Source organism: Strix uralensis, chromosome 2 (genome assembly GCF_047716275.1).
Source record: "Strix uralensis isolate ZFMK-TIS-50842 chromosome 2, bStrUra1, whole genome shotgun sequence".
NCBI lineage: Eukaryota > Metazoa > Chordata > Aves > Strigiformes > Strigidae > Strix > Strix uralensis.
This window is the reverse complement of record NC_133973.1, coordinates 119,007,711-119,020,530: the sequence shown is the minus strand read 5'-3', so window position 1 is coordinate 119,020,530 and position 12,820 is coordinate 119,007,711. Positions and strand designations below refer to the sequence as shown.

Here is a 12,820-nt window from a genome sequence, read left to right as displayed (position 1 = left end):
TCAATCTCATTTAGAGACGTACGATGCAAGTTTCTCACCTTCTGAAGTAGGCTTCGTTTTTAGTCAGCAGAGAGTGACATTGTAGCGGGTGTCCGCTGTGGGTCACCCCAGCAGGAAGATGATGAACGGGTGGATGAGGCCTCTAGAGACAGCTCGAAGCGCCCCCACGTTTGCCAGCCCTGTCTTCATGCGGGACATCAACCACCCCAGTGTCTGCTGCAGAAACAACACAGCGGGGCTGCTTCTGGAGAAACAAACCAGAGGTGCTACCTGGAGCTGGGCACGTCGGAGATCCCAAACCCTACAAGGGCCAGTGCCACCGCTCCAGAGTGACAGCAGCACTCCCCTCCTCAGCTGCAGTTCCACGGCCAGAGCTGTGCTATTCTCAGCTGTAAATCCCCACATATTCGCTCATCGGCCTTGACACTTTGGCTCCGACTGGGCCAAAACCATCCTGGCTCTGCCTCAACCTCGTGCCCTGCCCCGGTGGGTCCCACTCGAGGCTCAGGGGCCCAGCGGGCCTGAGGAGGGCCCGGCCCATCTCCCTGCCGCCGAGGTCGTGGAAGGGAGAGCGCTCGGCTCCGGCAGAGCAGAGGAGGGCACTGGCCGCGCCCGCCGCCGGCGGGGGGCCCCGACAGCGCCCAGCCTGCAGGGAGAGGCGCGGGGCTGCTGCGGCCGCGCCGCGGGGCTGGGCAGCGGCTGGTGGCGGAGCCAGCCCGCCCGCGGGGCTCTCCCCGGTGGCCGGGGGCAGCGGGGCAGGATGGCGGGGCCGTGCCGAGTGCGGCACCGGCCGGCTCCCGGCGCTGAGCGCTCGCCTCCTCCGTGAGCGCCTAAAATGTTCCTGGCATGCGAGGCCAGGGGAGATGCAGTGAGGAGCGGGGCACTTTTCCAACAGCTCCTCCGCCGAGAGAGCCAGTGGCACGGCGCGGCTCCGCAGCCCGCCGCTCTCCTCGGCTTCCCCGAGCCGCCCGACGGCCATGCAGCGCGGCAGGGTAAGGGGCTGCGGACCGGGGACGGGGCAGGGCGCCCCGGGGAGGGGGGGGGGGGGCGGGGGCGGGGGGCTCCGGGGCGCGGCGGGCGTGTGTGAGGGGGGGGGGGGGGGCGCGCCCGGTCCCAGCCCCGCTGACGGCGGCGTCGTTGCAGGTGCGGGCGGCGCTGGCGGCGCTGCTGTGCGCGGCGCTGCTCCCGCTCCCGCTCCCGCTCCGCCCGGAGGCCGCCAGGGCGCCCAAGCGGCCGGCGCGGACCCGGACCTGCGGCGAGCGGCCCGAGGAGCTGCTGGAGCAGCTGTACGGGCGGCTGGCGGCGGGCATGCTCAGCGCCTTCCACCACACCCTGCAGCCCGAGCCGCCGGGCCGCCAGCACAACGCCAGCTGCCCGGCCGGGGGCCGGCCGGCCGGCGACAAGAGGTTCCGGCTCCCCGTCAACCTGCGCAGCGCCTCGCCCTGGGCCTACAGGTGACTCCGGGGCGCCGCGGGGAAGGGGGGGTTCAGCCGCGTCTAGGGGCGAAGCGGTGCCCGCGTCCCGGCGGGCTGAGGAGAGCCGGCTCCTCCGTGCGGGACCCGCTGTGCCACGCGTGCCCGGGGTCTCGCCGCCCTTCCCGCGCAGTGCCCTCAGGGCGGCTGTGGGGAGGCGGCGGTCCCGAGGGGCGGCGGCTGCACCGAGCAGCCGCCTGACGGAGGGGCGTTAAAGTCTAAATAGGCACGTGTAAGGTAAAGATATAAAAACTACTCGTGTGAGGAGTTTGTCTGACGAGCAGAAAGAGAGGCAAAAAATGAGTGAGGTGGCGCAAGCTGTGAGATGGAGCTGACGCACACCCCCCCTCCCGGGAGCACAGACCACCCCTCAAAAAGTCACTTTTGGCAAATTGTCGTACGTGAAGCTCACTGAGAGGACCCTCAGCAAAGGACCATCACCAGGAAAGCCCCGCCGCACTCCCTGGCAGCCCCAGAGGGGCTCAGATGCTTTCCCCGAGATGTGACTCCCGGCGCTGTGCTGGTTTCTGAGATACATCGGAGCACAGTGTGTGCTCTTGTTACAGACCAGCAGAGCCGTATCTTCACTTACCCACTGCAAACACTCCCAAGGGCTTACTCTCCAGTTTGCTGTAGGAGCATAGGCAAGGAATGAGTACTGCCATTTTTTACATCTGTATTTTCAGCCCATGCTTTGTAAACCCCCCTCCCCTGAGGTGGAACAGGGGCTGAGTCTTTTTAAGGGGGCCCAAAAATACCTTAGTAAAGCAAATCTGTTGTTAGGCTGGTTAATACACAAAACAAGGATCTGCACTTCTGTAGGGAACTCTGGAAAAGCTTGGAAACCACTGGTCTAGAACACTAAACCCAGCGTGTTGATCACATTCTCAAGTCTTCTGGTAGTTCTCTCTGAGTAAGACTGACAGAACTGGGTTCTCTGTTTTCGGCTTTCTGTAAAGACACTGGAGACAACAGGAAGCTAAAACATGCACAAACTTAAAAGGAACTGACTTTCTTGCTACTTTCTGTACACTATCCTTTGTATATACCTTGATGCAGTTACTGTGTATTCAGCAAACTTGAATATCTCCTTGTTAGTGATCTCCAATAAACATTTATTTTGTGGCATGGTTTTTGCCCACTTTTAGTTTAAGAAGTAATCCTGTTGAGAGAAAAATGGTTTATTTGCTCAATAAGCCTTTCATAAACAAAGTATTTTTAGAAATAGTATTTTTAGTAATACATTTTCTGTAAGCAGACTGAGGATTTTTTAAGCTACCTAAGCGGGCAAAAAGCATGTTGAACGGAACACTTACCATTAGGCTCAGGTATTTTTTACATTGGTCTTGCCAAATACTATCAGAAAACTGTTCTTCTGGCCTGAAAACAGTGCCTTCCATGCTCACATCTCATTGGGCATCTCATTTATTTTCAGTTGGAGCTCTGTATAGGTTTACTTCTTAACAGAGAACCAGCTGCCATTTGGGGCCTGGCTTACAAAAAGTTTATTAAGAAACTGTAAATCCACTGTACTTTTAATCAAAATGTTTTCAAACAGACCACTAACCATTCACATACAAGTAACGATGACATCTTCAAGCTAGAAATTTTAAAAGATAGTGAAACAAAAGTACTACACCATTAAAGGCAAAATCTAAAAGTACATTTAGGGGGAAAATTGTTTCTCTAGGGTAAAGAGGCCTCAGTACACTGTCTAGTTAACAGTTACAGCTTTTTTTCTTGACTGTATTTTTACTGTATCATGAGTGTGCAGTGAGATGGCAACAGCCATTGCAAGATGTGTAATGGAAGTGTAAAATATAAAATTGCTCATTATGAACAGTAACATGAATTTGTTATTACAACCTGCTATTTCATAGATTTTGAAGCCAGATAAAAGCATTATGATCTGTAGTGTTCACCTGGTTACCCTGGCAGCAAGCTCCCAAATCCCATTAGAGCTACTGCGTATCTTTGAAAAGGACATGCAACTCTCCATTAAAGGTTGCAAGTAATGGTACATTACGTCTTTTCAATGGTTAACCAATTCCACTTCTAAGATCCCAACAATTTCTTCTCCATGGCAGTGGTGTTATGCTGAAAAACTGCATACAGCTCTCTCCTTTAACACAGAACTTTCTTGACAAGCCTACATACATTTAATTCTTTTAATCCTTCCTCACTGAGTTGCTCCCCTTCACTCATCTTGCCAAGTTTCATTGCTGTCTCCTGAACTGCCTTTGAATGACCAGAGAGGGTCTAGTAATGAATGCCCAGAAATTAAGTCACTGTAGGCAGTCCCCTTTTGTGCACCCTGGTAGGACACCCCTCAAAGCATGAATTTGACTATTTGAACCCTGTTTCAGCGTGTCTCACAGACATCCTGCTCTCCAACTTCTTTTCTGCCCCTAAAGAGTTACAGTGCAATTGATTTCTGCTCTGTGCACAAAGAGTCTTTTTTCTTTTTGACCTGCATTTTAATGTCTGAGATATCTCCTGCTGTTTCTCTGTCTTCATTGGTGTTACAGCAGTTCCCATTGTTACCATCTGCAGATTTCATTAACATACTGTTTATACTCCCTACTCCAGGTCATTAATAATAAAGATATTAAGTCTGGCTCTACTTACCTTCCCCTGCATATCTCCCTAGGCACCTGTTCCCAGCTGTTTAACACTGCTTCTTGTAATTCTTCTGCTCACATGACCATTCAGTTCAAGTCAACTGAAATTTTTTCATATCGGCTTTTGTGAGAAAGAATCAAATATATTACTTGGGATCTGTGTATAGCATTCACCCTGCTGCATCGCGTATATCCAAGTTTGTCATTCTGTTTAGTGAGGACGAATTAGGTTTGCTTGGCTCAAAGTACAGCTAATCCTTGTGTGGCTTCTTTCCTTGCCTTTGTTCTGTGCTTACTATTTATTTTCTATTACTTGGTCTTTAATTTGGTTATACAAAACCCAAGACTTACATCATTTTTGGCTTGCTACAACCCAGAGACACGGGAGTTGCACATGGATTGCACCACAGATCCATCTGGTCCACGATCCTGCTGCTGGCAGCAACCAACAGTTGGTATTTGAGGCAAAAGTTAGGGGAAAAATACTAGCTCACCTGCCTGATACTGAAATTCCATCTTGATGGCCACAGGAGATCAGTATATAACTCAGGACACAAAGTTTAATCACATGAATCGCTCTTTACTCTGCAGAGCTATAGACAGCAGAGTTCCCTGGAGTCAGTTGAGTGGAGTGAAATCTTGAGCATACTGGGTTTGCTTAGCACTTCAGGGAGTTGGTCTAAGAATTACCCAGGATTTTTAAAAAATAGAGCCAGCGACAGAAGCTCTGCCATGAAATCATCATGGCATGAAATCATCAGGCCAACTGTGTGCCAGTTTGTGACATCTGTCCAGGAGTTGCTTGTCCTTTTTAGCAGCATTACATGGACAGCCAGTGAAATCCAGAAAGCCTGCTTGTACGAGGAGGTACTGACAAGGTCCTTGGCGATTGCTATGGTTCATAGTTGTCTTACCACCTACAGATCCCTGCCGACAGCACAGGATGGGTGCTGCTTCTTAAGAGAAGCCATAATCACTGTGAATCTTTACCAATGCAAGCTGTGCTCCAGAGCTGCACACACAAGTTGCTCATGGACAAGAACCATTATAAAAAGAATTAATTTTAAATGCATGCCTAAACATTTGCAGGATCTGATCATAAAGCTCACAGTAATGCTTGAAAAATCGGATCCCACTGAAGTCAACAGCATGTTTACAGGTAGTGTTGATTTGTGATTCCATTCATGGTACTGCAAAGCACAGGTTCCATTCATTAACCAGCTGTCTACATCAGCGCTGTTTTTATTCTCTGTTGTCTTAAGGTTATAATAGCATTCATAGCTAGTTTGTAGGAATACATTCAGAGCCTTCTGCAAACACACTTCTGCACAAATTTAGCAAAAATTATTTATGTGTATTCAAGAAGTCATTCCCATTTCAGAATTTCCAAATCTCATGGCTTCTGTGTCTGTCTCTGGGGCCTAATCCTGCATTTACTAAAAGTTAATTTACAGTGATTTAATTTCTGTTGTTGGTGTTGATCTGATCATGAAATCCCACGTTAACTAGTCCCTCTCTCAAACATTGCCCAGCTTGTTTTTTCTGCTTTTCGAAAACTGGTTTCAGTTTATAAGTATCCTTGGTTTGTGCTAATCTATATAAAATCTTAATAAAAGTAATACAGGCAGGTCTTTTTTTACTGGTAAAAGCCAAGCTTGTCTGCAGTGCTTTTGAAAAAAGTCATGCAAGAGGGCTTTCCTTTAAATAATACTCCAGTGATTTTCAAGGACCTTATCCAAGACATTTTCCAGGATTTAACATTATCATGTAGCACAGTGTGCATATCCCAAAGATGCAGCCAAGGGAAAGAATACAGGGGGATGCAGAACTGCCGTCCTTTTTATTTGAGTACACTTGTACAACTCTTCAGGAAATCAGTTAGCACTAGGTGATTTTATGCAAGCACTGTACTTACTACCTGTATATAAAACAAACTAATCGTAATGTGAACAAAAGAACACCTGCTATAGAGAAATAAATGTCTGGCCAAGAGGGAAAAAAAAGTTGTTAGCTCTTAATCCTGTATTTCAGAGTGCAAAGTAAAGGGATGATGATCTGCTTATTAGACTTCTGATAACATCCAGCTGTTAGCCTAGTGCTAACAGTGATTTTTCTGAAGAGTCAGCGGTATCTGCCTGCCCCAGCACAGCATCTGACCCTCTGGATTTAGAAGCTTGGAAACTATGAAGTGATAATATTATTAAAAATACTACATATGAAAGTAGCAGTACAGGACAAGACAGGTTAAGTCTTTGCAAGAGTTTTACTTCTGACAGAAACCTTTGAGTTTCCAGGCTTAGTACATAAACGGCAGGAAGTTTGTTTTTCACTGGGAGCTCTCAAAGCACTCGTAGGGTCATAAGGAAAAGCAGCCTAGAACTAGTCACACTTCATTAGCAGTTCCAGTTCAGTACAAACCTGCTTCTTGTTCCAGCAGATTGAAACACAGCAGCCCGGCATAGCTCACTGCTCCTGTCGTTTGTAAATCAGGAGCGCTGGCTAGGCAGAGTTAGCCTTACATACTGGCAACCCGAGTTCACAGGACAAGGGCAACACTCATCAAAATGTCTGGGCTGTCTAATTTGCAGCAGTGGCCACAGCAAGTGACACAAGGGTGCAGGGGACACTTGGGTACCAGTGGAAAGTTGCACTTCTCTGGTCCTCCCACCACTCTTCCCAGCTGCTTCTGTTGTGTCCACCCCAATTGGGTGCATCTTTCACTATGTATGCCAAAGAGTCAGTGGAAACTTGGAGCATGGGTTTTATCCGGTTAATTAACCTGTTTGCCCTGTTCTAGGAGAAGACATAAAAATATGACTTGTAGTGCTTGGAGTAATGGAGACCCATCACACTACAGCAGCTGAGGCTGTGGTCATTACATGCACAGAGTGATGATGTTCAACACATGCAAGCAGAGGAAGCAGGTCACGCAACTGCATTTATACGGCAAGGTTACTGGTCTTTATTAATGGTTCAGACCCAAATCAGTCTGGGTTGCCTAGAAAGATAAAAATGAGGCTTTCGTTATATGGCCTTTCTTAACAAGTTTGAGCTGAAGATGCAGAACCTCAGATATGGCTCCAAACTTTAGTGACGTTTGAGTTCAGTGTTTAGTTTCAGGAGGCATTACTTAGAGTCTTCAGCCTTAAAGTTCTGGTATGGGTGCAAAACTGTGTCTATGTTTCGGATCCATCTTTGGGTTTGGATCCTCTCTGATTCCTTTTAATCATCATATGATGAGTAGAGGTATCTAAATCAGACTTAGCAATATAAGGGATTCTTCTATGGAAAGTAGAAAACCACACCACACCGTCTTTCCAAAAACCCCTCATTTATACCTGACTTACGCCATGTGGGAATTTGGAGGGGGAAGTTTATTGTAGACCATGATTTCAGTGACAGTGTTCTCTTGTTATTAGTGAAAACTCTTATGTTTGTAACCAGAAGCGTGTTCATGCTTTCCAGTAACATCATAAACCAGGTGCTAGAGATAATACAGTAGAGGAAATACCAATGACTTGACATACGGTGTGTTTAACAATCCAGCACTGAAATTATTCACACTTGGGTTTGAAATGGGAATGTATCACGGCAGAAAAGCCTGTATTCCACTTTCTTTCCTTCTGCTGGCTACCAGACATTTTATTTCACATTGGTGTGAGATCCTGTAACATTAAGGTATTTCCTGGGGAAAGTAAGCAAGTATAAATGGGACAGAGAAGCTTTGCAAAAAATATCTGCAACATCACAGATGTCTGGCTATGAGAAAACTGGTCATATTTTTCTGTGTGGAAAACAAACTTCTTAAAAAGACAAAGAATCCAGATTATATGGTCATTGCAAAAAAAAACCAGCGTCTTTTTGATGACAGGATAGTCAAGTTTCTGTTTGGCTGAAGCTATGATTCCAGATTTGGTTTAACCTGAAAAACTGGTGATACTTCTGAAAAGGGCAGCTCCCTTCTGCCCCCATCTACAGCTTCATGCTGGCTTGTTTGTGTAGGGTTCTGCATATATGCGGCAAGACAGCTGAAGGACCAAAGTCCAGCTTTTGTTGAAGTTACTCTTCAGTGGAACAAATTCCCTGATCAGTCCTGTGACCAGAAGAGCGTGAGCTGATATCAACCCAGGAGCAGAGGCGAGAGGGAGAGCCAGGCTGCCAGTTTTGGCAAGTGCAGATTTTGTTGTAATGGCACAATCACAGCCTGAGGCAGACTTACCCTGCCTCTTCCACAGCTGAAACCTCTTCTCATCGCAGAGGCCACCTGAAAAGATAAAAGGCTAACACTCTGATACCCAAGGAAGTGGTACAAACCCGGGGAAACGCAATTTAGGAAACACTTTAAATCTACTGCAGTTTTCGATCGGTTATTTTGAAACTGCTGTGGGAAGGGGGCATTGTATACTCCGTAGTTTGTATCATCCAATAAATAATTACACTGATGACAGATATTTATTAATTTTTCTTACGTAGTTGCCCCACTTCGTCTACTGCATGGTGGTCCTATCCCAATCCCAAGTAGAGGATGGCTTAAAACCCAGTGCAAGAATTTTTATTGGTTTTGCAGCACTTCACATCACAGTAAACATTACAGGCTTGAACATACTCTCTGATATCAAATCTTTGGCTGTTACTCAGTTTTTTAGACTCAGCTGCTGTAATTTCCCATCCAAACACAGGCAATGATTGATGCAGTTTGCAAGAAAAAAATGCTCTGCTTCACTGTTAGGAAAACTTACCAAGTAAAAAGGATGTGAAATACTGCAAGAGAGCCTCTGGGCAGGCTGAGGATCTCCTCCGGAGGTTTTTAAGAACAGGCTGGACGAACATGGGCAAATACATCTGAGCTTGCCTCATGGAGGCATTTGGAGTAGGTGATGTCCCGGTGTGTCTTCATGCTCTCTGTGTGCCAGTAACAGCCTGTAGGATACTTCTGCTGTGCACCATGTGTAGGTCTAACGGTTTACTGTGTGAAAGTAGGAGCAGGGGGAAAGGGCAGAAAAAGGTTTTCTGTTACCTGACAGGTGGGTAAGTGCTTCTGATAACATATGTGAGGTCAGCATCATCCCAAAGGGGAGACAGGCTCTCAGGGAGGAGCACGGGGAAGTGGCTGGTGGCACTTCTGCGCTGAACACTTCTCCAGCCAAAGAGAGCAGCCATCCCTCTCCAGCTGGACAGTGCAACCTGTGCTGAAACAGGGCTAGTTTTGTACCAGTGTGAGAGTAGAAGGTGATCTGGAGGAAGCTTACAGGTACAAAGAGGGCAGCTGGCATAGAAGTTAAAAATATTAAAAATTCCTCTTTCTCTGGAGGTGCAAACATCTCTTCTAGACTAATGACATGCCGTTAGTAATAACATAGAAGTTACAGCCATGCCCAGCAATTACTTCCAGTATAAGCACGAAAAGCAAGTAAAGAACAAAGCAACAAATGCATCACCACCACAATAAGCAGTGTGGCTACACACACCAGTACGTATACTCCACTGTGTACTTAGTCTTTTATTTCAAAAAACGAGCAGACTTTATCAGCTTTTGCTCTCTGCTAAAAACAATGACTATAGGTCAGCCAGGATCTGTATGACTTGAGACCATAGTATCACATCTTTGTTTCTGCATCCAACAACATCCAGAGAGGAATGTTGGAACTTGGACATCGTTGATTCAAGCTATACTTAAGTTACAAGCTTTCCAGCTCCTGCTAATCAGGATTTTCCAGAGACAGGGCATTAATAAGGAAGAAGAAAGGGTCAAACAACAAACTAAGACAACAAAAAAATAGAGGCTATACTCTTGAAGCTTTGGGCAATGCTTTACTTCAAAATGTAGCAGGAGAGGGCAGAAAAAACATTAACTTTGCAGTTTATCTCAGTGTGGGCATGCAAATGTTACTCTTCTCTGGTTAGAGGAAGAGACCGTGGAGGTGAATTAAAGAAATAGAGAGTCCTGCTTTCAAGAGGAAGGCACTTTTATAACCCCAAGTATACTAGAGAGCAAAAACTATTGCAAAAATAATAGTACAATCTAATTCTATTTAAATTATAAAATTTTAAAACATCATGTCATAGCTTCAACAGTAATAATGTTAACAAGGATTTGTACCAAGTTTTGAAGAACTCAAGGCAGATCAAAAGTTTGGAAATGCCTGGGGTCCTTTTTAATGCTCCGTTTACCCATTCAGTCCAAAATGCAAAACTTACTCTGCTTAAACCCTTGAATCTCACAGTTTGGAAAGCCAGTCACTTCATACTTCAGTGTGCACTGTAGGACCTAATCAGTTCTATAAGTTGTTCATGTTTTTTCTTTGCGCAAATAAGAAGCCAGACAGCAACAGCTACAGCTGTTTTTCCTGGCAAAGAAAACAAAAACATTATATGGTCAAATCGCGTTGTAATAATGTTTCCCAGATTAATATATCTATTTTTAGAGATACTAATGAATCTTTATTATTTACTTCCCTATAGAATTTCATATGATCCCACAAGATATCCTAAATACATTCCTGAAGCATACTGTCTGTGCAAAGGCTGCCTCATGGGGATCTTTGGCGAGGAGAATTTTCACTTCCGCAGCACCCCTGTGTACATGCCAACAGTCATCCTCCGTCGCACGTCGTCCTGTGCTGGGGGCCGTTACGTCTACACGGAAGATTACGTCACTATCCCGGTGGGCTGCACTTGTGTACCTGAGCAAGAAAAAGAGGCCGAAAGTGTAAATTCCAGCATAGATAAGCAAGAAATGAAGTTGCTGGTAAGCCAGAACAAGCCATCATCAGAATGAAGAATATATAGAGAGTCGTGTTACAGTATTGGCTTCACATCATCATTTCACCATCTCAGGAAACAGCACCACAGCAGCAAACACATTGACTTACCCTCTTTTTCTACTTACAGTTATTTCAGTTATAAGATGGAAAGTTTGTCCACTCACTCAGATCATTAGAGATGACAGTTCATATTAAGAACTTCTTTAGTTCATGTAAGTATTTGTTGCAAATTCCAAAGTAGCTTTCTTTTATCTTAGAGCAGAATTTTATCCTTGCTTATTCACAGTAAATTTTAGAAGACGGATGCAACTGTAAGACATGCTAGCTATTCCTATAGCAGACTATTGGTTGTAGATATTTTTAAGGAATCTCTTATACTTTACTTTTAAATACTCTTATATAAAAACCACACAGCTGCCATACATGTGCCAAATCAGCAGTTAAAAGGATAATTTCTCTGGCTGCGAGAGCCTTCCTTTATATTGCATATCTCAAGTCTAAGCAGTGTTCTTGGCTGTTACATCTTTGGCTATTTATACACTACACCAGGGAAACCTTTGCTGAGTTTGAGTCATTCATGAAACAATATTCCATGAGTTTGCTATTTTTAAACTTGCCAAATTGCAAAGGGTACAAAAGTGTTGAGAAAAAGCATGCTAGAATATTGTAAAACTGCAGTGGAGTTTTCTGATGTGGACTAAGTCTAATTACACAGAAAATGTCAATTAGAAAAAACACAGTTTGGGTCCCAAGAATTCTGTATTAGATTTCATTCATCATTAACTGCTTAACTATTTCTTGTGACAAAACTGTATTCTGTACAGTTGAAAGGCAAAAACCTTTTTCATGTTCGGAGAGGAGATGCCCTATTTTAAAAAATTAAGTATGAAGGATAGGCTTCATCTCAGGTACACTGCAGATGAGTTAACAGGCTGGGTCATGACTTCTAGATGCTACTGAGGTCATTGAGGTGAGTCCCAGCAAATCCAAACTTGTTAAATCCAACTGATTTATACAACTAGTGTTACTCATTTTCCTCTGTGCTACACATAACAGACAATCACCTGCAGAAGAGCTTAGTCTGTGGAAGAGCAGTCTTCCATCATTGAAGTTTACGAGAACTTGATGGCAAGCCCTAGCCAGAAACCCTAGATACACAAAAATTTGCGTTTCCAGAATAAGAGACTGAAGGTTGACTCAGTCTAGTGAATGAGAATCAGGAATAACCAGGCATACCTTGCACAAACAGAACTCCTCTGAGGGCCAGAATCACCAAAGTAAGTTGATAAATCTCTGAATGCACAGCAGAGAGTATCTTTTACAGCTCATGACTGCAATATCATTACAAAAAAGAATGAACACCATATGCAGCAATGTATTTGCTACATCAAGAATCTCAAAATTTGGCTTCCTTCATAGTGGAGAAAGTCCCTGCACTACACAAACACACGCTTCTTTGGAGTGTCGTTGGATGAAGAATGAAAAGACTATAAGCTAACCAGAATTAAATAAAAGTTAAGTAGAGAATGAAAATCATATGACAACTCCTTGTCTTGGTGCATAATTATTGACTGTGCTCTTTATGACTCAGTCTAGTATAACAGTATTTTTATAGTGCAATCTGTATAGCTTCTTACAAAGCCTAAAACAACTTTAAGAACTCCAGAAACCAATAAAAGATTCCCATCACAATGTCAGATTGAAGTTTATAACTGTGTTTCTTGTGCAGATGCTTTTCCACAGTTGTAGTTGTTTTCAGATCTGCGTTTCCTCAAATTGTGATGCTTCTATCTCAAGGGGATTCTCAAAGAAAGGTTCAAAGAAGGTCATAAAGTGTTTATACTACTCTGAGAACAGCTAATTGCCTAGCTGCTGCCAGCAATTAAAGGTAGTTACCTGTTCCCTGGAGAATGTAAATACTTGCAGCAATTACAGCCACTTTTCCTTCCTCCTAATGTGGAAG

At 44.9% G+C, this 12,820-nt stretch overlaps 1 protein-coding gene across 1 annotated transcript; it reads left to right on the top strand.

Annotated features, from left to right (window-relative positions):
- The first annotated feature begins 788 nt into the window (after positions 1-788).
- Positions 789-12,554, top strand: IL17D (interleukin 17D). The gene is made up of 3 exons (XM_074861027.1): positions 789-992; positions 1,144-1,454; positions 10,556-12,554. The coding sequence occupies exons 1-3, from the start codon at positions 978-980 to the stop codon at positions 10,869-10,871; spliced, it is 642 nt and encodes a 213-aa protein (XP_074717128.1). The 5' UTR covers positions 789-977; the 3' UTR covers positions 10,872-12,554.
- The last annotated feature ends 266 nt before the right edge of the window (positions 12,555-12,820 follow it).